Source organism: Aethina tumida, chromosome 5 (genome assembly GCF_024364675.1).
Source record: "Aethina tumida isolate Nest 87 chromosome 5, icAetTumi1.1, whole genome shotgun sequence".
Taxonomy (NCBI): domain Eukaryota; kingdom Metazoa; phylum Arthropoda; class Insecta; order Coleoptera; family Nitidulidae; genus Aethina; species Aethina tumida.
The window spans coordinates 11,702,269-11,727,184 of record NC_065439.1 but is presented as its reverse complement, the minus strand read 5'-3'; the positions used below and the strand labels follow the sequence as shown (position 1 = coordinate 11,727,184).

Sequence of the window (24,916 nt, the reverse complement as noted above, 5' to 3'; positions counted from 1 at the left end):
AAGGAGTTACGGCGGCCAGTAAGTTGTACAAGGCAGGCCGGAAGTGGCGTGTTGCAGAAAACACGCACCCAACAAACCCTCTTTTACTATTGGTCAAGACTCTTCGATTTTGCCACGTTCATCTGCAACGATGATTTAACTCTACCCTTCTGACCTAATCACAAGTTTTCTTGGTAAAAATAACGTCGTAAACATTCTTAGAACATTATTTTGGTTTTCGGGGAAGAAATTTTTTGTCTGTTTCCAAAAATTTTTGTCATTGTTGATGTTGTTTCAATTTTCTTCTTTTAAAATATCAATTTGCCATTCGTATTCCTTTTTCTACTGTCGTCCTACACGAAACAACCAATAAGAAAATACTTGTATGAGTAAATTTCCTGCAAAAGCAAAAAACCCGTGGCACAAATCCGCAGGATTCAGTGGGTCAATGTGTCTGCACGCCACAAAGGAATTGTTGAATCGCTTTGATTGCTGGTGGGGGATCGAAACGGCTTGACGATTGGCCAAGACTTTCCACTTCCTCCGCTTCGTCAACTGAAAACTGAAACTGAAAACAGTTGCATTTCGGCAAAATGCGCGCGAACTCCTGCTGAAAATGCTTACAGGCGGCGACGTGCTTTTAACTTGTCTTCGGTTGGTTCTGTGCGTTTTGTTCAGGCGGTTCCTGCTGAAATGATTGACTCTTCCGTTTGCGATCGGGCAATGATCACCTAGACGAAGATGTCGCAGCCGGGCGGGAAGAAAACGGGAGGAAAGGGACCTCCCAAGGATAAAAATAATGAAGACAAGGACAAAAATAAAGAAACAGGTATTATTCTTTCAAATACAAGTATTTTTAAATAATTAAGTCAAATACTTCCACAGTTCCCTAGTTATGATATTTCCTAATTTAACTTTTTCTTATAAGAAAATAAAACTAGTTTAATTAAAATTAATAACAGTCAATAATTTTATGTGGTATTTATATTTTCAAAATAATTTCAAATAAATTGCAAATTGTATGAAGAGTTTAGAATTAAATTCTCTTCCCCGATCAATAATTTACGAATACATAATTTACTTAGATTTATTAGAAAATTGCATGCTTGTAATACACATTATTGTAAAGATTTCCAATCGACATTATTTATATCGCTTTGTTATCAATTCATTTTCTAAAAATATCTGTACACTTATTGACATTTAAATATAAAAATATATTTAATTTCTAACGAGAATCAAATCCAGTGAAACATTTTGCAGCAAATGGCAAAGAATCAAAGGAAAAGGAGAAAGAGGAAACGGGTAGCAACCCGGAGGGTGAAGAGGCACCGGTCCCGAAGCCGCAGAGTGCCGGAGCCAACATCCGTGATGCTGCCCAAAGAGTCCTGGTGTTGTGCCAAAAGGCGGAATGGGCTCCGGTCGATCAAGTTCTCAAGTCCATGGAGAAGGCCATTGCGGCGGCCGGGGACGACGCCAACACCATTCCCCTTGCTGGGGTTGCTGATATGGTAACCAAAAATTTCTTCTACTTAAAAATACATTGACAAAATGGACTTTGGTTAAAAAAAAATAAAAAATTGTAATTTATTAAAGAAAAACATTTTACCCCCTTTCTTTAGGGGTAAATTATCTTGAGTAACTAAAATTAGTTGCAGTTCTGTTGAATCATGTATTAATCAACTAAAACGTTTTCGATTGAACGACGTTTTATTGTTTGAAATTCGGTGCACAGGGAAATTTTATTAATGTAATGGTTGTGATATTGAACAAACAGGATAACCGTGATTTTTGTTTCCAGGCGACCGGCATGACACCTCTCATGTATGCAGTTAAAGACAATAGGACGTCACTCGTCGATCGAATGATCGAACTCGGATCGGACGTCGGAGCCAGAAACAACGTGAGTCCAAATCCACAACAAAACATTACCAAAACAAATCAATAGTTTAATGTAAATTTGCTTAAACACATATAAAAGGGTTGGGTTTAATTAAGAGCAATTAGGTTTATTTTTGGCTGAGATTTTCTGCATTGATGTGTATTTTTAACCATCCAGTGATCGATTATGATAATGGTAATTTATGGAATTTGATACACCCCGTTTTTGGTGCACGCCATCAATAATAATCGCTTAAACCGATTGGGAAAATTCAGGTGTGGCTCATAATTCCCATCATCTACGGATTAATATTTTCTCTTTGCAATTTGTTTACTTGGAAGGATTTTCAAGACGATAAATCTTGGCCTATTGTTAGTAAAACTTCACAAAATTTCCATCATAAATTATGGTTATTGTATATTGAACCGACAAACTTTATGACTTTGAAATAAGTTTGATTCATAATTTCCTAGAAACAAATCGGCCAATCCAAAAAATATGGAAAGTGGTTGAATCGAGAATGCAAAAATCTTTTGTATGGGCTTTCTGATTTGCGTGACGCATCGGCCTACATTTCCCCAATCTAGCACGCTTCTTGTTGAGGGAGGGAAAATGTGAAGGAAACATGGAGGAATGTTTACTCGACTTGGAAACGTAATCGGAGTAACGATTTAACAGAGTGAAGAGAAATAATCGTTATATTTGTCTGATTGTTTCCAGCAGATTTCTTCTTGGGGCCCTTGAAAATCTCTTTAGCAGTTTTTTAATTGGAAACCTCACGAATTCTCTAAATTAACTAAAATGATTGATTGTTTCAAGTTTTTTTTTTCAACTTTCACCTTCACTAAACGAATTAAAATGTCAAACACTTTCGAAAATAGCTCCGTTTAATATTCATGACGGTGTATATACATTGTAGTTATAAAAGAAAATACGTTGGACAAACACATTAAACAATCCAACTCCCAGAGAACATGTAAATGCTGAAAAAATAAAACGTATTCAATTATGAAATTTCAGCACATTTATGCAAATATTCGTGAGCGATGGGAAGGAGTCACGCGAATGACCTATATAATATGGTATTTTAAGTCATTATCTTACTGACACACCTCGTGTTTAAATGACCACTCTAAAACTCTATTAATGCTGGCAATTTTGATTATTCAAAGTGATATTAATAGATTTTATGGTAATTTTTTATTTGCATCCTGCGGGTTGTCTTATTCCTACATCAATTATATTTACTACAAACTTTTTCTATGCCTGTTAATCAGTTTGGTATGTCGCAATTTTAAAAACGTCACAATCATAGTTTTCAATGGAATTACAGATAATTTTCTAAGAACTGATAAGTAATTGGTGTCAAAGGTTATACTTCTAATTAATTAAATGTTCCCAGAAATTTCAAAAATGACTTAACAGTTTTTAACTTCTTTGTGACTAAACATATTTATTAAAAAAAATATTCTATAATAAATAAAATAAATACATCAGACAGAAATACTCTTTCTAAACCGAATGAGAGTTTTTTTTAATATTTTCAGGATAATTACAATGTTCTACACATTTCTGCAATGCATTCGAGGGAAGATGTGGTCAAACTATTACTTTCTAAAAGAGGGGTTGACCCATATTCCACAGGAGGGGTAAGTAATAAAAAAACATCTATAAAATATTTATAAGTAATTTTCAAAATATTCTCGACAAGTTATCATGTTTATTAGTTAATCAAAATACAAACATAAATTAAGGAATTGCAATTTAGCGCTAGTTTTCGTAAATTTCTTTCATGTTCTGGTGAGCAATAAAACGAAGAAAACCACAGCAATTTCCCTTCGGGAAAAACCTGGAACGAACGTAATTAAGAATGAAGGTTCGCGTGTTCGTATCCAACACCATTTCAATGAAAATTTTATTGAAAAATTATTGTAAATTTCCATGGCGACGACCCAAACATATTCTGTTCTTGCAATAGAAAATCTTTTTATTCTATTCTTTAAATCTTACTTCTGGAGTAAAGACTAAAGTAATTTTATTTTGTTTTCACGGAAAACAGAGTAGAAATCAGACTGCAGTCCACTTGGTAGCTTCGAGGCAGACTGGAACCGCCACAGCTATTTTGAGAGCGTTGCTTCAAGCTGCCGGAAAAGATATTCGACTGAAAACCGACGGGGTAAGTCAAAAAATATATTTATTTACGCTAACATTTGAATTATGCGTTCGATTTTGAGCAAATTAAACATTTATAATGCTTGAAAAATATATTTTTTAAAATATTATTAAGAAACAACCCCCTAATAAAATTTCAAAACAAAATAAAACTTGGCGCCCACATTAACAGGGAGTTTTGGAAACTCCAAGTCAATAAAATGCAAATGCATATAATCCATCCAGGTACTAAGAGACCTCTATTTTCAATAGGCAGGTAAAAATCTCTCCTACCCTTAACATTATCTAAACGGTTGCCTTCCGTTCTCTGTATCATTTCAAACTGCAGTGTGCAAGCGAACAGTGCAAACTTCTTACTTCAACCAGTATTACAACAGTCCCTTAAAGTTAAACCAGTGTTTGATAATCAAAATGGAATCGAACGGTGAACAACAAAACGGTAATTCAAACATCGCTGGTGTTGATCACAGAAAATTGTTCGTCGGCGGTTTGAGTCAAGAAACAACGGAGGAAAACGTGAAGGAATACTTCGGACAGTACGGAGGCATCGAAAGTGTTAACCTAAAGACCGATTCCAACACCGGCAACTCAAGAGGTTTCGCCTTTATCGTATTCAACAACGCCGAAGATTTGGAAAGCGCTTTGGCGGTTCAAGAGCACAAGATAAACGACAAGAAAATCGACGTGCAAAAAGCGAAAACCAAACAGGGTAAACTGTTCGTCGGCGGAATAACTCCCGAATTATCGGAAGACGACATCAAAAACCATTTCGCAAAGTTCGGAAACATCGTCCAAGCCGAATTCCCGATCGACAAGATAAAAAATGAACGCAAGAAGTTCTGTTTTATCGTTTTCGACAACGAACAATCGGTGAAGGACATAATCCAAGCGGGCCGCCAGACTATCAACAGCGTGGAAGTAGACGTGAAGAAGGCGGTGGCCAAGGACCAGAACATGAGGGGTGGCAGAGGGGGCGGCCGCGGCAGAGGCGGACGTGGGTTCCACCAGGGCTGGAACACCGGTTACGGGTACCAGAACTACGGCGGCGGTTGGAACCAGGGCTACGGCTACGAGCAGGGCTGGGGCGGCGGTTATTCCAACGGGGGCGGCTACAGCAATGGTTACCAAGGTAAACAGCGAGGTAGAGGACGCGGTAGACAGCAACCCTATTAATTACTCTGAGACGTTTGTGGTCTGTTCTTGAATTCTTACTTATTAATAAATGATTTTCGACTAAAATTCCTTTGTTTTCTTCACCCTAAAATGACTAAAACTCGTAAGTATTACTTTCATTATTTTAACTTTTTTATATTTTTAAGACGTCGCACATAGGCCACAATGTAACAGATGCATTAAAAGGTCTGTCTACGAAATTATTGATATTAGTTTGCTTTTATTTTTAATTTGTTTTTGAGGAGGCCAGACAAACGTCTACATACTTTTTTAAGAAGATTGCATAAATAATTTTATTTAATTTAAAATTATTAATAATCAAAGACAAATTTAACTCAATATATATTTAGTATTTAAAGTTATGCCAAAATTAATTAAAGATTAATAAAACATAATATAATTTTTCACACATTTTTTATTTTTAAGGTCCCAGAATGTAGATGACCATGTAACGAAAGTTACCAAATAGTTTAGTTTTATACATAATGTAAATACAGTGTATTTATTACTATATTATTATTTAATACACATTTATTACAAATAAAACTATAGTTAGGAAAATACTTAGGTTTTTTTATTATGGAACAGTTTATCAAAAATTTTAATATAAAATCGATTATCAAAAATAATTGAAATTTTGAATTTATTTTTCATTTTTAACTTATATTTTAATATATTACTTAATTATGTATGATGGCTTTAATAATATAAATAATTTATATTATTTTTAATTATAGAAAATAAATTGAATAAACATTAGGATATTAGAAAAATACGTTTATTATAAAAAGAACATTGACAAAAAGCTAATTGTAAATTTTACAATATGACATGTACAAAAAACAGATGGACACAAATACTCTTTTCAATATGGCTGTTGTCTGGCGCCCCTGCCTCTGTTTCCACCCCTTTGTCTGCCCTGAAAACCCCCATATCCTCCATATCCTCCTCCATTTGAGCTGTAGCCACCCTGGCTATAGCCCTCGTTGCCGTAGCTCTGTTGCTCCCAGCCACCGCCGCCGCCGCCGCCTCCGTACCCGCTGTTGTAGTTTGAGCTGTAGTTCTGGTAGTTGTTGAAGCTTTGGTAACCGCCACGGCCGCCGCCTCTACCGCGGCTCGAGCCTCTCGAGAAATTGTTGAAACCGAACCGGTCGTCTTTCGTGACCGCCTTCTTCACGTCCACCTCCACGTTGTTTATGACCTGCTTTCGGGTTTTGACGATGTCTTTGACGGTCTGCTCCGTGTCGAAGATGATGAAGCAGAATTTCTTGCGTTCATTCTTCATCTTGTCGAACGGGAACTCCGCCTGGACGATGTTACCAAACTGTGCGAAGTGGTTTTTGATGTCATCCTCGCTCATTTCCTGCGAAATGCCGCCAACGAACAGTTTACCCTGTTTGGTTTTGGCTTTCTGCACATCGACCTGCTTGTTGTTGATGCTGTGCTCCTCGGCCAATATTGCGTCCAAGGAATCGCCATTGGTGAACACAATGAACGCGAATCCTCTGCTGTTGCCGGTATTTGAGTCAGTTTTGAGGTTAATACTCTCGATGGCGCCATACTTGGTGAAGTACTCACGTACATTTTCCTCGCTCGTCTCCTGGCTCAATCCGCCCACAAACAGTTTGCGGTGGTCCACGCTCACTGGAGCGCCCTGATCTCCGTTCGATTCCATTTAACGTTGATTTTATTCGGATTCTTTGTACACATAAAATGCGTCTAACCACAAAAAACGCGCTACGGACAAGAGTGTGAAGTTGGCGTTTTAATAACTAAAATTTTACCGGTTTTATTTCGTCAAATTTAATTCGGTAATTTTAATATCATTATTCTGTTGTAATTCTTATTGAAATTATATATCGGCGACAAATTGCTAGATGGTTTCTTGTTTATTATAATTTGCGATTTGTTGTTGTTGGTTCGTTGCTTTAATGACCAACTTCACGTCGAAAACAGTGCATATGCAACAAGCCTACATTTAACCCTTTGTGTTGGTGTTTTATTATAATCAAGGTTGTTTATTAAAATTTTAACAAAAAATTATTTATTATTCGATTTTTTATTAGTACTTATTACTAACCAATCAAACCATTTGTATTTTCCATGTACAAAAATACGTGGATAAAATTTAAATAACATTTCAAAATTGTTATTTAATATTTGTACTATTAACTCTTAAAATAATAAACTATATATATATATATTCTATATTTATATATATATATATATATATATATATATATATATATATATATATATATATGTAATATTTACAGTGTGGCCCATTTTAAAGCAGAACATCCATATAAAATTTATATATTTGACAAACTTTTTTTTTCAATAGTAGTGCATGAAAATATGTATTTATAAAATGTCAGATTTTATGGCCCAAAATCAAAATATACACGATAATTTTGAAGAAATTATACTAGCAAATTTGAATGAATTTATATCAATATTCATAATTCTGTGGAAAAATAAAAAATAACATCCTTTTTATGAATTTATTTTTTGAATCAAGTAATCCATGGAATAAATTATCAAAAATACCAAAAATTATCTTATTTTTCAATAATACTAAGTATATTGGGAATACCCAAAATTTATTTACTTCCACCAATTCACGGATCAATTCAACGCATTTATCACATGTTTTTCATTAGTTCTGGAGTAATTTTCGTTTTGATTGATTAATTCTATTTATTAAACATCTATCATTAAAAACTTATTAAAATTTGAGAATATTAGTATAAGTATAATATTCCTATATTATATTTAAATAATTTATTCCAGACTATTTAATTAAAAAAGTAAATTCGTAAGAATACAATTTTTAATTTTTTCACAGAATTATGAATATACATATTTTTGATGAAATTTGATAAATAACCATTTCAGGAGGTGCTTAATTAAGTGTGTACTTAGATTTGCTATAAAAAATTTGCTAACCTGAATCAATTTTCATGCTTAAAAAATTACCTACTAGGTTTTGGTTTCGGGTTATAAAACGTTACATTTCGTCTATAAGTATACATTTTGAAGTTTTACAATTGAAAACAAAAAATACAAATTACATTTACAGTGTTCTACTTTCAAATGGGCCACACTGTAAGTGTTTTTGTTTGTTATTTTAGCTATAACTCTTTTATTTAATGTGAACTGTTAAAATGATATTTAATTTTTATATATTAATAATTGATTTAATATTTAATTTATTATTGTTATTTTATATAGTATTATGAAACTACTATTTTCTTATTCTATAAAATGTTATACATATATTTTTCTGAATTAAGCTGGACATAAACATAGTAATAATTTTTAAAGGGATTTTTAATCATTAAATACGTGTTATTTAATTTAACATCAATACTTAATACTTTATATGTCTGGGATATTTCATGATGAAGCACATTTATAAAAAGCATCACTTCTTCAATATATGGAAATAAATTGTTGTTTCATATATCTCTATACATAAATCAGTGTAAGAGGGGTTTCGCCAGAAGAATTGAAGCATCCCCATAGCATAATTGAATAGCCACCACATTTCAATGCGAGCATTTTTTGTGAAATTATGTTCCTGTACGATGTTTAACACAAGTAGAATCGTTTTTATTATAAACTGAATTTAGATTCGTCACTAAAAACCACTCGTCTAAACTATTATGTGGTCTTAAGCAAGTCAGACTTTCACAGTTTCAGTTAAAATCGGGGTTTCACTTATAGGTCTGAGGTCAAACGAATTCACTAACCATTTTCTCAGGATCCTTGAACTAATTCCTGTTAGCCTCATTTCTTTCAGAGTGACTTTTTTCAGTTGACGATAAAATCGAATTTCTAGATATCGATTTTCTTTCCAGTTTTTCGAATTCAAAAATTTTTTTCCGCAGCTTTTTTCAAATTTTTTATTAATACGAAAAACGACTGACTTATTTACTCTTAAAATCTTGACCATATTTTTTGTTTGAACCCAAATTTTAGTAACGTTGAATTAAAATATATAAGAAGCTATAATTTTGGCCACCACTGTTTTAAGTATTTCACTAAATAACAAAGTATAATAATTATTAAAATAATATTTATTGTTTATATTCAATTAATGCACTTTTTTTAAATTTCTCCAATTTACATAAATTTTAAATAAAAAAATATAATCTCTACTCTTTTTATAATTATTATTAAAAGGCACATTTTTTCTTAATTTTACTTGAAATATGTATAGAAAATATAAAATAAATATTAAATTATTATCTAAAATGTGATTATAATCATTAAATAAAAAATCAACTCTGAAAATAATCTATATTATATTACTACATATTCAGAATTATTAATAATTTATGTATGTATAATATAGAAGGTTTCTTTTCTAAGATATCGAAAATAAATTATAAAAAACTGTGATACTGTGAATAAATTCTCGCGCCATTTTTCAAAATGAACCGATGCCCGTGTGCAATCTGAGTTGCCTAGATGATACGGCTTGGTCCAGGGACGCGACGCTTTTGGCCTTTCGCACGCAGTTTACATCCACCATTGCGTACGTTGCCGCCCAAAAACATCTCCACACCAAACATCAACAACAATTTGCCGCCTCATCCAATATTTACGTCCACGTGAACTAACCGAATCTCATCAATAAGTGTACGCAATCCGTTTAAACGAGAGTGCAAGTGAGTCTGTGTAAAATTTTAGTAGCGTTTCTTTACTTCTTTGTATTGTCGGTTTATGTAAATTAGTCGTTAGGTTATTTTAGTATTGTGTAAATAGGATTGAAATTGTAACAGTTGACCATGGAGTCGAACGGAGAGTCGAACGAGGCGGCGCCGGTTAGTGTGGACAAAAGAAAGTTATTCGTTGGCGGCCTAAGCCAGGAAACCAAGGAGGAACACGTGAAGGAGTACTTCTCGCAGTACGGCACGATCGAGAGCATCAATCTGAAAACGGACGCGGAAACCGGCAACTCGAGAGGTTTCGCATTTATCGTGTTCACCAGTGCGGACGCGCTCGACAGCATCCTGGCCGTCGAGGAGCACAACATAAACAACAAAAAGGTGGACGTGCAAAAGGCCAAAACTAAACAAGGCAAGCTGTTTGTCGGCGGCATCACCCCGGAAATGTCCGAGGACGACATCAAAAACCATTTTTCACAGTTCGGCAATCTCGTCCAGGCCGAGTTCCCGTTCGACAAGACCCGGAACGAACGCAAGAAGTTCTGTTTCATCATCTTCGAAACCGAACAGACCGTGAACGACATCGTGAAAACCCGCAAACAGACCATCAATTCCGTCGAGGTGGACGTGAAAAAGGCGGTGACCAACGATCAGAATCGTGGCGGCAACTTCCGCGGCGGTTTCAGAGGTCGCGGCGGTAGAGGACGGGGCTTCGGGCCGAACTTCAAGAACTACAACTACAACTACGGCTACAACAACTGGGACCAGGGCTACGGCGGCGGCTACGATGACGGTTACGGTGGCGGCGGCGGTTACAACGGCAACGGCGGCGGTTACGGATACGGGGGAGGTTTCCACGGTAAGCAGCGTGGAGGGGCGCGTGGACGCGGTGTCAGACACCAGCCCTATTGAAGATCTCATCCCCCCCAAATCTTTTTTTTCGAATCTTTTTTGTCAATGTCGAAACATTTCAGTCCAAGCCTATTTTAAGGTTTATGTATGTCTTGATTCATTTTTTTTTTTATATTATAATAAACAAATTTTCGTATATTCGATTTTTCTATCAATAAATATTAAAAATGTCGATGTCAAAATTATTCAGTTTTAAAAAATTCTAAGAAAAGTAAGTATGAGTCGATTTTTAATCGAATTTCAGTCAGAGTAAAAATTCTTCAATTTTTATTCTAAAAATGCAATCACTAAGGTAAGCTATGCTTTTCTATTTCTATTCTACTTCACACAATATATATGTACCTGAAAAGATTACTTTATTAATTTTATAAATAAAATAAAATTAAATTTATTTCAATTATTATTTGAATGTTTTTAATAACTTTCAGACTGAACAAAGACTTAAAAAATATATAATAGTTAGTCAATTATTAAATTTTTTAATTACGTCTTAAATAAATACTTTTATATTCTCATAATTGATATAAAAAATTGATTTTAATCATTAATTTATATTAAAAATGAGCGTTTTTACATGGAACCAGTAAAATTCAGTAAATGTTTTTTAAAGTTTATTATTTTTTACACGTATATACAGAGTCCTTCATAAGAGTAAATCATATAAAATGATTAACTGAAAATTAAACATTTCAAATTGAAATGACGATTTATTTGCAACAAATATTAAACCAAAAATCTATACAAAGTTGTTTCTGAAAGAATTAATATTTAATTACTTTGAGAAACAAATTGTAGATTGACCAAATAAACTTATATTTATACAAACTATCGTTTTATTTGCCTCCTATATGCAATATAGCATATGTTCGAAAGGTAAGTTTCACTAAAAATCTACATAAACACATCTATAAATAGCTAGACGACTTAATATTTCATTAAAATTTTCGAAAACTGGCAATGATTTTATTACCATTGGCAACAATCGACATTTTACGGATCTCGTCTACTAAATATAGATCTTGTGTTGCCGCAAAATTTGCTCCGCATCAATTTGTTGATTCATTTCTAATCCGCACTGTTGTGGCGGGGCCAAAATATCATGCTCTTCATCTGATTGAAGAAGTTACGTATGTCATCGTCAGTTATGTCGCCAGCGATGCACTCCAAACTTTTGCCGGATTGAACCTTCACCATCTTCACTCCGACCTCGTAGTTCCTAATCACATGCTTCTTTTTCAACAGGGTATCGAAATTGCCAATGCTCCTGAACAACACGAAAGCGTAACCACGACATTTTCCGGTTTTCCTGTCGGTTCTGAGGTCGATTTCTTCGACCTCGCAGTATTTTTGAAAGTGTTTTAACAAGTCGTGCTTGGTGGTTTCCGGACTCAAGCAAGTCACCAAGATTTTTTTGTAGACGATTTCCTCATCTGATGGAACAAATAATGTTTCATCGGACATTTTTTTATTGTTATTCTATATGCACTTCCGGTATCAAGTCTTGAAACTAGTATACGGTTGCTACGATTGCAAACTGTGGAGTTTTCATTTGCTTCTGAAATTTTATTGTTTATATGGGGGTAAAATGTACCTAGGATGAAAGTAATCGTTATAAAATTAAAATATAATGGTTTGTCTGAGGCTATTACTAAGAAAACGAATTTAAGAAATGTATTTAAATACTTGAGGTAAATCATAAATTAAATGAACTAATAAAATATTATTGTATTATATTATTGTATTGTAAAAATACTTCATTTCATTTTACTAAAAAACACAACAAATATGTTGTGATATGAAGGCCAACACAAAATTAAATTGCATCGTAATTATGTTCCAGCAATTAAATAGATTTGTTTATTTATTCGAGTAGTTTTGTGATTGTGGTCCAAAAGTTTGGTATTGAAAAGAGTCGCGTGTCAATTCGATCGGCGCCTGGCACAAGACGTCCCTTCAATCTCACATGAAAAAACGCTTTCAGATCTACAAATGTCAGTCGATGGATTTTATTGATATTTCAATTATTTTTATTGCAATTCAAACTGTCAGATGCATAAAAAACATGTTCTGAATACGACTTTTAAAAAGGATGTTTAAGTGAAAAGTTCAAATAAATTCAAGTGTATGTTTGAAAAAATATTAAATAAAAAATATACAACATAGAGTAATTCTTATTTATTATCAATTTTTATCTAAAATCCAAGATACACAGCCATTTCTACAATTCAGAAATTGAACAATCCTCATGTAGATATCTTTGTTTTTGTGCCTGTTTGTGTAAGTCACGATACTAGCTTAAATTGCTGTTTAAACAGATCGTTGCCTCCTCTAAACCAGACAAATGGTGCAAAACTCGATTTATTCATGCGAAATGCGCACAAAAATAAGTTGTATCACACATGCAACTGCAATTTGAACTCTTTCCGTCAGTAATTTAATTTTACGACCCAAAAGCGACTGTATTCATTGTTCGGAGCGAATCTGTTAATGTCTCGTCGTTTCCAGAGAGGAAAAGTGCCTTTGCTGCTCGCGGTGGAGGCAGGAAACCAGTCCATGTGCAGGGAGCTCCTGAGCGCCCAGACGGCCGAACAACTCAAAGCAGCCGCAGCAAATGGGGACACAGCCCTTCATCTGGCCGTTCGAAGAAAAGACATTGACATGGTACGCAGTTCATTCGATCTGTCGATCAGTTTTAAAGCGTTGTTTTCGACTGTCAGGTTCGCATATTGGTGGACTATGGAACGAGCGTGGACATACGGAACGGTGAGGGCCAAACACCGCTTCATATTGCCGCGGCGGAAGGAGACGAGGTGCTGGTTAAATATTTTTATGGGGTTCGAGCATCCGCCAGCGTCACAGACAATCAGGATCGCACTCCGATGCATCTGGCGGCAGAGAACGGCCACGCCAACATCATCGAACTGCTCGCTGACAAATTTAAGGCCAGCATCTTGGAGCGGACCAAGGACGGTTCGACTTTGATGCACATCGCCTCGTTGAACGGACACGCCGATTGCGCCATGATGTTGTTCAAGAAGGGCGTCTATTTACATATGCCAAATAAAGTAGGTTTTTATCTGATCGCATTAAAAGTATGCTGCAACAAATAATTCACCTGCTGTAAAAAATCGTTATCTCTGTTCGTTGTGTTTGATATGCAAATTGGGAACATTGTCGCATCGTAAAATTTACGATATACGATGTTGCAGGACGGTGCCAGAAGTATACACACTGCTGCAAGATACGGACACGTGGGTATAATCAATAAGTTGATCGAGAAGGGTGAAAGGGTCGATGTCACCACGAACGTAAGACTTTAAAATTTTCATATCAAAGCAATTAAATCACTGGAAATTGCTTGCAGGATAATTATACAGCTCTTCATATTGCTGTGGAGTCCTGCAAACCTGCCGTGGTGGAAACACTATTGGGATATGGGGCAGATGTTCACATAAGAGGTGAACTTTTTTATTTTTAATAATCTATAGTCAGTTTTTGCATACTATATAACATATAAATATAATTGGAAAAATTCCAGGTGGAAGATTGAAAGAGACAGCACTTCACATCGCAGCAAGGGTAAAAGATGGCGAAAGATGTGCCTTGATGCTTTTAAAATCGGGAGCAGGGCCAAATCTTCCGACACACGACGGACAAACGCCTGTTCACGTCGCAGCCCAATACGGCAACCTTCAAACCCTTCTTTTACTTTTGGAAGATGGCGGCGATCCTATGTTCAAAAACAAGGTCTGATCTATATTTTTTATTTAATTAAACAATATTAACAAACAATTTTTCTAAAAAACTAGCGTGGAGAGACACCCCTTCATCTAGCGAGTAAGGGTTGCCGTCCAGATGTGGTAAAACACCTAATCAGCTACGTAAAAGAAAACAAAGGTGATGAAAAAGCTTCGCATTACGTAAATGAGGTCAGCGAAAACGACGAAAGTGCTTTGCACTACATCTGTACCGTGACCAAAGAAGAGGTTGAAATACCCGACTCAGACAAAGAAGTGGCCAAATTGTTGTTAGAAAACGGAGCAGATATCAAATTGCAAACCAGCAAACACGAAACCGCCTTCCATTATGTCGCAGTGGCTGGCAACAATGATGTTTTAATGGAGATGATAGGTCACATGAATACGACAGACGCCCAAAAAGCCTTAAACAGACAGAACGTAAACGGATGGACCCCGTTAGCTATAGCGAGTCATAAAGGCCACTTGGATATGGTTAATAATTTATTGGCAAATCATGCGAGGGTGGATGTTTTCGACACAGAGGGAAGGTCAGCGTTACACTTGGCGGCCGAGCACGGTTATCTGCAGGTGTGTGATTCATTGCTGTCAAATAAGGCTTTCATTAATTCCAAGAGCAGGAACGGACGAACAGCTCTTCATTTGGCAGCAATGAACGGCTACGTCCCCCTCGTCAAGTTCCTTATCAAAGATCATAACGCCGTCATCGACATCCTCACCTTAAAAAAACAGACACCTCTTCATTTGGCTGCAGCAGCTGGTCAAATGGAGGTGTGTAAACTGTTGCTCGAATTAGGGGCGGATATCGATGCGACGGATGAGCAAGGACAGAAGCCAATACACGCAGCTTGCCAGAACAACTTTTCCGAAGTGGCTAAGCTGTTTCTTCAGCAACATCCTAGTCTTGTAATGGCGACGACCAAGGACGGAAATACATGCGCTCACATCGCTGCGGCTCAAGGAAGCGTTACTGTCGTTGAAGAGCTTATGAAATTTGACAGACAAGGGGTGATCTCTGCTAGAAACAAGATCACCGATGCCACTCCGTTGCAGATGGCGGCCGAAGGCGGACATGCTGAAGTAGTGAAAGCTTTAGTGAGAGCAGGAGCTTCCATAACCGACGAAAACAAAGCTGGCTTCACTGCTGTACATCTCGCTGCGCAATATGGCCACATGCAGGTTTTAGAAGTGTTACGATCTTCGAACACTTTAAGGGTTGTGTCTAAAAAACTGGGCGTGACGCCTCTGCACGTTGCGGCGTATTTTGGCCAGGCCGATACAGTTAGAGAACTTCTGGCACACGTGCCCGGTACCGTCAAAAGCGAAAGTCCTAATGGAGCGTCTCTAGTTCCGACACTGGGAAATGAAACTGGGATGACTCCGTTGCATCTTGCTTCGTTTTCTGGGAACGAAAATGTTGTAAGGCTGTTGCTGAACTCAGCTGGTGTTCAAGTTGATGCCGCCACTCACGAAAATGTAAGTGATTTTTATATCTTTTACTTGTATTAAATTACATGTAATTGTTAACCTGGTGGTGTTGTAAGAAAGTAGGCTATCCATCAAGAACTAGTGCGTGGCTATTATAATTTGGCTCGGGGATAATAATATTAGTGAACATGCTATAGAAGCATTATTCAAGACTTTAATATGTTATTTGATTAGGTAAACATAGTTTTGCTAATGTATTTTTTAGGGCAAAGTAAAAATTGAAAGGATAAGTTTGACAAATTGGTTTTTTCAAGATACTGATCTGTACAAAATTATCTTTTGTATTAAAATGACCATAATTGACACAGTTTCCTTAAATTAACTACAATTTGAATGCTGTTAGTTAATTAGTTATTTGAACTACTGATATGATTTTTTGATTTGTCAGGGGTACAACTCGATGCATTTAGCATGTTATGGTGGTCATACAACTGTGGTAGGTCTCCTGCTGAGCCGTTCAGCTGAACTTCTGCAAAGCGTCGATAAACACGGAAAAACTGGCCTTCATATCGCCGCCACCCATGGACACTATCAGATGGTCGAGGTTTTATTAGGTAAACTGGAAAGAATAATATTATTCGTAGCAATAAATTTTATAAATCAAGGAAAATGTTTTTTTTTCTTTGACTTAATATTGATTGCTTTTTTATATAATCACGTGAAGAAAATTGCTATTGGGAATAATGCACCTGCCTATTTTTGTAATGAAATGGTTGAACATGAAAGTGGCAAACTTTTTATGTCGCCAAGAATAATTTTCGCACGCTTGACCTTAATTTTTTTACATTCGTGATTGCTAGTTTTCTGTTCCCTTTCCATTTCCACTTAATAAGTTTAAGGTGGGTGATGACTGTCCGATAACAACATCGATTTGTTGCACGTTGGGTCAAGGTACAAAGAAACATAAATCTGATAACAAAATTTATTAAGGAAAGTCACAAGGTCGAACATTTACTGAAATAAACCCCCTAAAAAACGTACCAATTCTAAATTCTTAATCCTCCAATCGATTTTAGGTCAGGGTGCAGAGATAAACGCACCAGACAAAAATGGCTGGACACCCTTACATTGCGCTTCTCGTGCCGGAACTTTCGAAGTCGTCAAACTTCTGACCGAATCCGGAGCGTCCCCCAAATCAGAAACTAACTTGGGCGCCGTCCCTATTTGGTTTGCCGCGTCTGAAGGTCATCATGCCGTTTTAGAATATCTGATGACCAAAGAACACGACACTTACGCCCTTATGGAAGACCGGAAGTTCGTGTACAATCTCATGGTCTGTTCTAAGAACCACAACAACAAACCCATTGAGGAATTCATTTTGGTGTCCCCCGCTCCGGTCGATACAGCTGCCAAATTGTCCAATATTTTGATTGTTTTATCCAATAAAGAAAAGGTTAGATTAATATAATTATTACTCCAATATTATAATTTATAAAAATTATTTGTAGGAAAGAGCAAAAGACTTGATAGCTGCAGGAAAATTCTGTGAAGCAATGGCAACAGAATTATTAGCTTTAGCAGCTGGGGCAGATTCAGCTGGGAAGATTCTAACTGCAACAGATAGAAGGAACGTCGAATTCCTGGACGTACTGATTGAAAACGAACAAAAAGAAGTGATTGCTCACACAGTCGTGCAACGATATCTTCAGGTAAAGAATAGGTAATAGTTCAGTAAACTTTTCAAAAATATGCAATTTCTTATATAAAAAATCCCCTAAAAATATATTATATTTTTTCCTCCAGGAACTGTGGAGAGGAGCGCTCAACTGGGCGGCGTGGAAAACGCTTCTTTTGTTCGTGTTTTTCATAATTTGTCCTCCGGTGTGGATCGCGTTCACTCTTCCGTTACGCCATAAGTACTATAAGGTTCCCATTATAAAATTCATGTCCTACCTCACCTCCCACGTTTACCTAATGTTGTTCCTCTTGATCGTCGGCATTACACCTCCTTATCCCGTCGTCAGATACAGCCTCCTCCCATATTGGTACGAGTGGATACTTCTGGTGTGGCTGAGTGGACTGCTGCTCTTCGAACTGACCAATCCCAGCGACAAATCCGGATTGGGATGGATCAAACTGTCGGTACTCTTATTTAGCATCTTCGGAGTAGGTGTGCATTTAATGGGTTTACTTTTTATCGAGAAAAACTATTGGCCAACTTTAATGTACTGTCGCAATCAACTGTTCGCGTTAAGTTTTGTGCTTGCCTGCGTCCAGATCTTGGACTTTTTATCGTTCCATCATCTGTTCGGACCGTGGGCCATCATCATCGGCAACTTGATGAAGGATTTGGCCAGATTTTTGGCCGTCCTGGCCATTTTCGTGTTCGGATTTTCGATGCAATTCGTCGCCTTGAATCAACCCTTCCAGAATCTTACGCCTGGCGAAGTTAGAAGACTGCCTAGGGATCCTAATCGAGCTGGATACTTTAGAGACGGTAAGTTTTGTTTCATTCGAATTTAATTTGTAATTGTGAACTTTTATTAATTGTTAATAATGTCGAGGATTTTTTACAGGGTATCATTCTGTGTAAATATTTTCCTATTTTATAGATGTCTTTGCACTTGTTCTTTCGGTTTGATGCTTGTTACACTCTCTACTATTTTTCATGTGTTTTTGATGGCAATTTAAGCAAGAGAGTTTAAAACAAAAGTATCTCTTGATAAAATTGTTGTCAATTAACAAAACTTTGATGATTAAAACTTGTTCTTCCCCACTCAGAAGTGGAATCATTGTCCACCGAGGCGGAGTGGATGGAAGGTTACAGTTCCAACAGTCCGAAATCGAGAGCGTCCCTCCGTAAAAAACGGCCTCCTTTGACAGGGAGTAAGTTTTTCGTAACCCAGCTGTGTTTTGTGCCAACCGTGATGTTTAATGTCATTGTTTAATGTTTGCAGGGTGTCTAGAATAGCCTTTCCTTAGGTCCGTGTGCGTCAGACAGCTTTTGTCTGTTTATTTTAGAGATGTTCAGCGTGTTGTGTCCATGTTCCAAGTGTTGTTGTTCTTTATAGAGATTTAGGCACTGTGTTTTTTGTTTGTGATTGTTTTTGGCTGACTTTCTTGGTGCACCTTCACAACTAGTCTAAGGAACCAGTTAAGGAGCAGTCATGTAGTGGAATAAATTGAGGTTGTGAAGGTGGATGAACGAAAGTCGAATTGTTGTCCACGTTGAGCATGCAGTGAAAGTAAGAAAGGCGTGCGTGAAAGAAACTAGTGTGCATTGGCTACGTTATGTTCCCAGTGATAATGAACCCACTGCTCGCGTTCGAGTTGTTATTTTTCGCCGTGTTCGGCCAGACCACGTACGACGAGCTGACGGTGAAGGCGCTGCCCAACCACATCCCGTTCCGGCCGAGCTGGACCGACAACCTCTTCAAGGTGGTGTTCGGCATCTACATGCTGGTCTCGGTGGTCGTACTCATTAACCTCTTGATTGCCATGATGTCCGATACGTACCAGCGCATTCAGGTAATTGCTTTGCTTTGTGATTCCAGTCCAAAAGAACCCAATCAGTGCTTTCGATCTGCTGTTTTTCGCGGTTTTTGGGCAAACCAACACTGATCTGTTGAAAATCGACGGCTATAACACCACCAATCACAATAACCAGCCGTATTGGACGGAGGTCCTATTTAAGATTGTGTTCGGCGTGTACATGTTGGTGTCTGTCGTAGTGCTGATTAATCTCCTCATTGCTATGATGACCGATACCTATCAACGTATACAGGTAACGGCTAGGTAGCCTCAGCCCGTCTCTGTCTGTCTTTCACGCAACTATAACACGCTTAACAAACGCGCGACGATCTCTTGGCTCTAAACCAAAAAACATCCCCCATTCTCTTTTTAAATCATTATTTCATTCATACTGAAATATGGTCAAACAATTGCTTTGTTACATCGAAATATACAATTATTACACATAATATAATTATGGCGAATGCGCCGGGATATAAGCTATCACAATAAAATAGGTATCAATATTTAAAATGTAAACAATTCGCATATTTTTTTAAATAATCATATATAATGTTGCAGATATTATTTACACATTTTAATGTTACAAAAAACTTTTTTTAATATCCATAGAGAAACTAAAATAATTGAAGTTTATCATAAAATAAATCAGAATAGAGTCTTGTTCATCTCAATCTATATGAAGTTTTTAGGGCTTTTGCTCCTCTGTAAAAATGTCGATGGAAGAGGTAAGTGGCAAATTTGCCCCAAACAAGTCATATGAGATCATATACTACTCATCATAGACTGATTACTTTTTGAGAAGATCGATATTTGAGTCAGATGTCACTTCAACAGTGAACAAAAACAGCTCGCCAGTTAGGAAACCTCCACTTTATGGCCACAGGGATACATCTATCTACTCACACTAGACGTAGCAGACTTCATGAAGCTAGTTTACATTCAAAACGTACAGTTGTTGTTCCTGAATTAACTGGAGCACGTAGGAGAATGAGAAGAAACTTCGCTAATAAACACATTAACTGGAACATGAACCAATGAGGTCAGAATCTCTTCACAAATGAAACCAGGTTTTTGAGGAGAATGATATGTGAATACAACAGTGCGAATCTGAATCCGATAGAACATCTTTGGGACATTCTAGAACGATGCATAAGAAATCTAGAATCCACAAATAACCTTTAAAAATTAGCTCAGCAACTTCAGACAGAATGGAACAATGGACTCCAAGACTTGATCCACCGGTTAATACAATCATTGCCTCAACGTTGCTCCGAACTTCGAAGAAGTAAAGAACATACTCATACTATTAAATATAGGGATATCTTTAATTTTTTGACATTTTATAATGTTGTCCTTCTCTGCTATGATTAAATTTTGTAATTTTTATTATTCAGTTGTTTTTATATGGGTGAACAAAATTTCATTTCGATATATTTATTAAATAAAAAGTTTCAAACACTTTTTGAAGTGATACCTATTTTGTTGTGACTATTTTATTTTATTTTTTCCATTTATCAACAATCAATTTCATTTATACCATTCTATAATTTTGTTATTTTAAGTTTAATTCATATTTGACCATACTTCACAGTCATAAAAATCTTAAATATAACTAAGTTCTATATATAAAAATTAAATGTAGCGAATTATTTGCATGTTTGAATGGTATATTTAACATAATCGATTTTCTTCGAGTTATGACTAACAATAAATGCTCATTAATAATGGATTTTCCGCTCAATAAATAGATACAAGACTATAATATATTAGTATCATCATGAAAATTCAAACGTCTGGGTCATATTCTGGCGAACCAGTAAGTCTACATTTATAGGAACATGATATTTTAGCAAAAATTAAAAATAATTGGGAATTACTTAATCTATATGAACGAAGGAACATTTGAGTGACGCAGGGTTTTGTTTTGGATGATCGCCAATTGTCGTCGCGTCTCACGCAATCAGCTAGCAAGAAATGCACCAGTTCTCTTGGGCTGGATCATTGTAGCATCACATAGCTCCAAAACCTACCAGTTGGACCCACCTGAGTAGACGGGGTGTTGAAATCGTATCGGTCATAGTAGTGTTTCTGAAGACACGATTCAGTAGTTACCACAACGAGCAGAACATTTCGATTTGTTTAATCGGGCAATAAGGTTTTTGTATGTTGGTTTTGGTGACGATTTACTTGTTGGTTCAAAGTGAATTTACATCGAAACGTGCACCTTAACTATTAGCTTCGTCAAAATTCTCTTCTCCTTAACTTTTCTCTCTCTCTAGATCTTCTCACTCTGTAAACTATGAGCAGGTTTTCGTAAATTATTACACCGTATTGCTTACTATGCTGATTGGTTTGTTTTAGAATTTCCTCAAAATTTAATACACCAAAATTCTTTCAAAACACCGGAAAATCTGTAGAAATTGCCAAAAAGTGATGAGCAATGAAGGTAAGAAATGGTTCATTTGGGAAGAACTGAATACTAAAAGGAATCGTTTGTTTCAAACACACTTTCAATTCTTAATTTTTTACATTGTTTTTTACATTAATTTTTTACACTATTTAAAGAATAATAAAAAATTATTCAAGTAATCAAGAAGTAGTTTTAAGATATTTATCACAAAACTATTTTCCTATGAGAAAATATTTTGAAATAAAACACTTTACATTTTAACTTTAATTTTTTTAACTCCACACATTTTTCATTTTAATAACATTATTCATTTTCTATTATCTTTTCAAATGAATCATTAAAATTAGATTCATTATAAACTTTACAGTACTTGCATTAGCTCACAACTTTCTAGATATTAAATTAGAAATTCTACTACATAAAATATATTTTATAATCCGTTTGTATTAAATAAACTTTAAAAGTCAAATATAAATATATAAAAAATATATTTTATGCGGTATTAATGTATTTAAATAAATAGTACTTTATTATTGTAGAAGCAAACATTCATATAAAATGGTAGGTATTGGTAACTACTGAATTTGTGCCCACTAACAAATTAGTAAAGTAGTACAATTAGAATCATCACAATTAGCCATAGAAATGTTGGTGTATTGCCACAAATGAAATTTTTTGAAAAATTTTTGCCCTTCGAGGAACAATATTTTTGACCGATTTTTTATGACAAGCATTTCAGTTCAAGCCTCGATTTTTGTGCTTTTCAAACACGACAAGACATATTTTTTTTTTGGCATGTTGTTTTGGACTTTCATGCAAGTTTTTTGGATTTTTACGAGCACCCCATAAGTTTTTTAAAGGTCACTCCTTATGGGGTGTTCTAATTTTTGATCAAAATCAGTTATTAATTAAGTCTTATTTCGTTTAATTTATTAACTTATTATAACAATTGTTATTCTCTAGGCACAATCCGATATAGAATGGAAGTTTGGACTGAGCAAACTGATAAGAAACATGCACAGAACCACAACAGCTCCAAGTCCAATAAACTTAATAACCACTTGGTTATTTTACCTTGTAAATATTTGTAAAAAACGAGGTAACCCTCCATTTCTAAGCACCACACATTCCCAACATGTCATAATGTTTTAGTGAAAGCCAAGAAACGTCAGAGTTTGGTACATCTAATGGGCAGCTTTCAACGAACGGAACAATTAAGTCCGCGCTCCAAGGCGGGTGCTAAGTGGCTCTCAAAGGTCAAAAAGGGTCGCCAAGTTGCTCCCAAAGAGTCCGTCGCTTTGTCCGTTTCCCATTTGAGTCCTCTCGGTTCCCAGCTGAGTTTCAGTGCGACGAACATGAGGATTGAACACGTGACTGATTGGGAGGCAATCGCCAAGAAATACAGGGCACTTATGGGGGAGATCGATGAGGACAGGAAGGATCAGAGCGACGAGACAAACGAGGAGGAGGACGAGGATAATGGACAAGTGCCCAACAATATGCCGAACGCTTCCGAAGGTTGAAGGCTTTGTTGCGTTGTGTTTTTGTACAGTGTAAAAGTGGTAGTAAGTCATTGAGAATTTTATTGAATTGTATGAATTATCGTATTGTATAAGTTTAGATTAGTTGAGGACGGATATTTATTTTTAATAAAAATATTAAGCCCTAATTTTTTATTATTATTTTGTTATTAAATATGGAGGTGTTGAAGAAGTGACACTGAAACATGTTCCTTCCATACTTTCAGTGACTGTTTCAGCAGTTACCACATAATCTTTGTTTTTGTCGCATTCTCCACTTTCGTATAAGTCACGTGATTCGCATTTCTTGCACGATATTAGTCCTGAATTTATTGACTCCGTGAAGTACTTGTAACTTCTGGTATGACTACAAAATGCTAACAAAACCATTTACAAAACTTCGATTTGATTATTGTACTACTTACAATATTGGATTACAGCACCTAAAGAACTTGAATCGAAACTATCTAAGCATCCAGGTTGGCTTCTAGTTCCCCCATTAAAATACATATCCAAAGTACCAATAGGTTCTGGATACCCGTAAAATCCTGCATCGGTGTGTATGACATCAACAATTATCGCGTCATCTTTGTCCAACCTGTCAGTTTTCGAAATGAAAGGCTGAATAAAATAAGGTCCTGCAGGATCCAACCCAGTTATTCTTGGTAGTTTTTGGGATGTGGCCTTTGTTATTGCTTTACCGGTGAATCCTGCTACGTGTGCTCCCAAAGAATGACCCACTATGTGGGTTTTGGATAAAGGAATGTCTTGGGATAGAATGAAATCAGCTATAAAATTTCCTGAGCGAAAAATTAAATTAATTTAAAATGGAAAAAGCTTTTTATTATATAACTTACCAACAAATTTGGTGTTGTAAGCGGCAGAAAAATAACTAGACCTCGCAGGTCGTTCCCAATCCACTTGAATAACATTTAAATCTTCATATTTTAGGTACTCCTCCGTGATATTTTTGTACCACGTCCTGCTATGGTTTTCTATGAAACCGTGGACAACGAATTTAACATTTTTTGATAAATCCAATACACCTGTTGTTGAATAATCGATTTTTATATTGGATTTTTCTCTTGTAAACAAATAAAAGTTTACGTCCGATGCGTTTACGTCGTGTATTCGTACTTGCAAAGTATCTTTTCCCAGTTGCACTAATTGTTCGAATGTCAAATCTTTTATGTCTTGAGATAAAACTACAATTTGAAATTTTTAACAATACTCTTTAAGTTATTGAAATTATTTTAATTACCTGATTGGAATATTAGATTAACTAAACAAAGAAGAAATTTCATTATTGTGCAAGTTGATAATCAACTAACAATACTCTGGTACATTACAAAATTTATTTTGTATTTATATATAAATTGTTTTTACCTCTAAAGTAATTTTGAGCCATTAAATATTTAAGCAATTTTATTATTTTAGTAATTCAATTGTTGAAGAGTAATTTTGATAATGAT

At 35.8% G+C, this 24,916-nt stretch overlaps 4 protein-coding genes across 4 annotated transcripts; 2 read left to right on the top strand and 2 right to left on the bottom strand.

Annotated features, from left to right (window-relative positions):
• Window positions 1-585: 585 nt before the first annotated feature.
• Window positions 586-23,593, top strand: LOC109593918 (serine/threonine-protein phosphatase 6 regulatory ankyrin repeat subunit A). Its single transcript, XM_049967282.1, has 19 exons — window positions 586-808; window positions 1,243-1,490; window positions 1,781-1,882; window positions 3,409-3,510; window positions 3,921-4,037; window positions 13,300-13,455; window positions 13,512-13,859; window positions 14,004-14,102; window positions 14,159-14,252; window positions 14,333-14,541; window positions 14,604-16,028; window positions 16,429-16,594; window positions 17,057-17,433; window positions 17,489-17,689; window positions 17,784-18,477; window positions 18,762-18,866; window positions 19,282-19,508; window positions 22,888-23,023; window positions 23,077-23,593. The coding sequence occupies exons 1-19, from the start codon at window positions 721-723 to the stop codon at window positions 23,445-23,447; spliced, it is 5,265 nt and encodes a 1,754-aa protein (XP_049823239.1). The 5' UTR covers window positions 586-720; the 3' UTR covers window positions 23,448-23,593.
• LOC109593920 (RNA-binding protein squid) lies at window positions 4,360-10,966 on the top strand. The gene is made up of 2 exons (XM_049968175.1): window positions 4,360-5,203; window positions 9,997-10,966. The coding sequence occupies exons 1-2, from the start codon at window positions 4,445-4,447 to the stop codon at window positions 10,792-10,794; spliced, it is 1,557 nt and encodes a 518-aa protein (XP_049824132.1). The 5' UTR covers window positions 4,360-4,444; the 3' UTR covers window positions 10,795-10,966.
• Window positions 5,969-6,978, bottom strand: LOC109593919 (RNA-binding protein squid). The gene has a single exon (XM_020009050.2). It carries the CDS (start codon window positions 6,879-6,881, stop codon window positions 6,072-6,074), a length of 810 nt encoding a protein of 269 aa, XP_019864609.1. The 5' UTR covers window positions 6,882-6,978; the 3' UTR covers window positions 5,969-6,071.
• Window positions 23,583-24,748, bottom strand: LOC109607597 (phospholipase A1). The gene is made up of 4 exons (XM_020024069.1): window positions 24,706-24,748; window positions 24,302-24,649; window positions 23,870-24,244; window positions 23,583-23,821 (listed from the first exon to the last, which is right to left on the bottom strand). The coding sequence occupies exons 1-4, from the start codon at window positions 24,746-24,748 to the stop codon at window positions 23,604-23,606; spliced, it is 984 nt and encodes a 327-aa protein (XP_019879628.1). The 3' UTR covers window positions 23,583-23,603.
• Between the last annotated feature and the right edge of the window lie 168 nt (window positions 24,749-24,916).

Coding starts and splice junctions, on each gene's coding strand:
- LOC109593918 (XM_049967282.1), top strand. CDS start 721: ATGTCGCAGCCGGGCGGGAAGAAAACGGGAGGAAAGGGACCTCCCAAG. Junction 3,511..3,920: donor ACCCATATTCCACAGGAGGG/GTAAGTAATAAA, acceptor CACGGAAAACAG/AGTAGAAATCAGACTGCAGT. Junction 16,029..16,428: donor ATGCCGCCACTCACGAAAAT/GTAAGTGATTTT, acceptor TTGATTTGTCAG/GGGTACAACTCGATGCATTT.
- LOC109607597 (XM_020024069.1), bottom strand. CDS start 24,748: ATGAAATTTCTTCTTTGTTTAGTTAATCTAATATTCCAATCAG. Junction 24,245..24,301: donor TTACAACACCAAATTTGTTG/GTAAGTTATATA, acceptor TTTTTCGCTCAG/GAAATTTTATAGCTGATTTC. Junction 23,822..23,869: donor AGGTGCTGTAATCCAATATT/GTAAGTAGTACA, acceptor TGGTTTTGTTAG/CATTTTGTAGTCATACCAGA.
- LOC109593919 (XM_020009050.2), bottom strand. CDS start 6,881: ATGGAATCGAACGGAGATCAGGGCGCTCCAGTGAGCGTGGACCACCGC.
- LOC109593920 (XM_049968175.1), top strand. CDS start 4,445: ATGGAATCGAACGGTGAACAACAAAACGGTAATTCAAACATCGCTGGT. Junction 5,204..9,996: donor GCGGTAGACAGCAACCCTAT/TAATTACTCTGA, acceptor AAATTGTAACAG/TTGACCATGGAGTCGAACGG.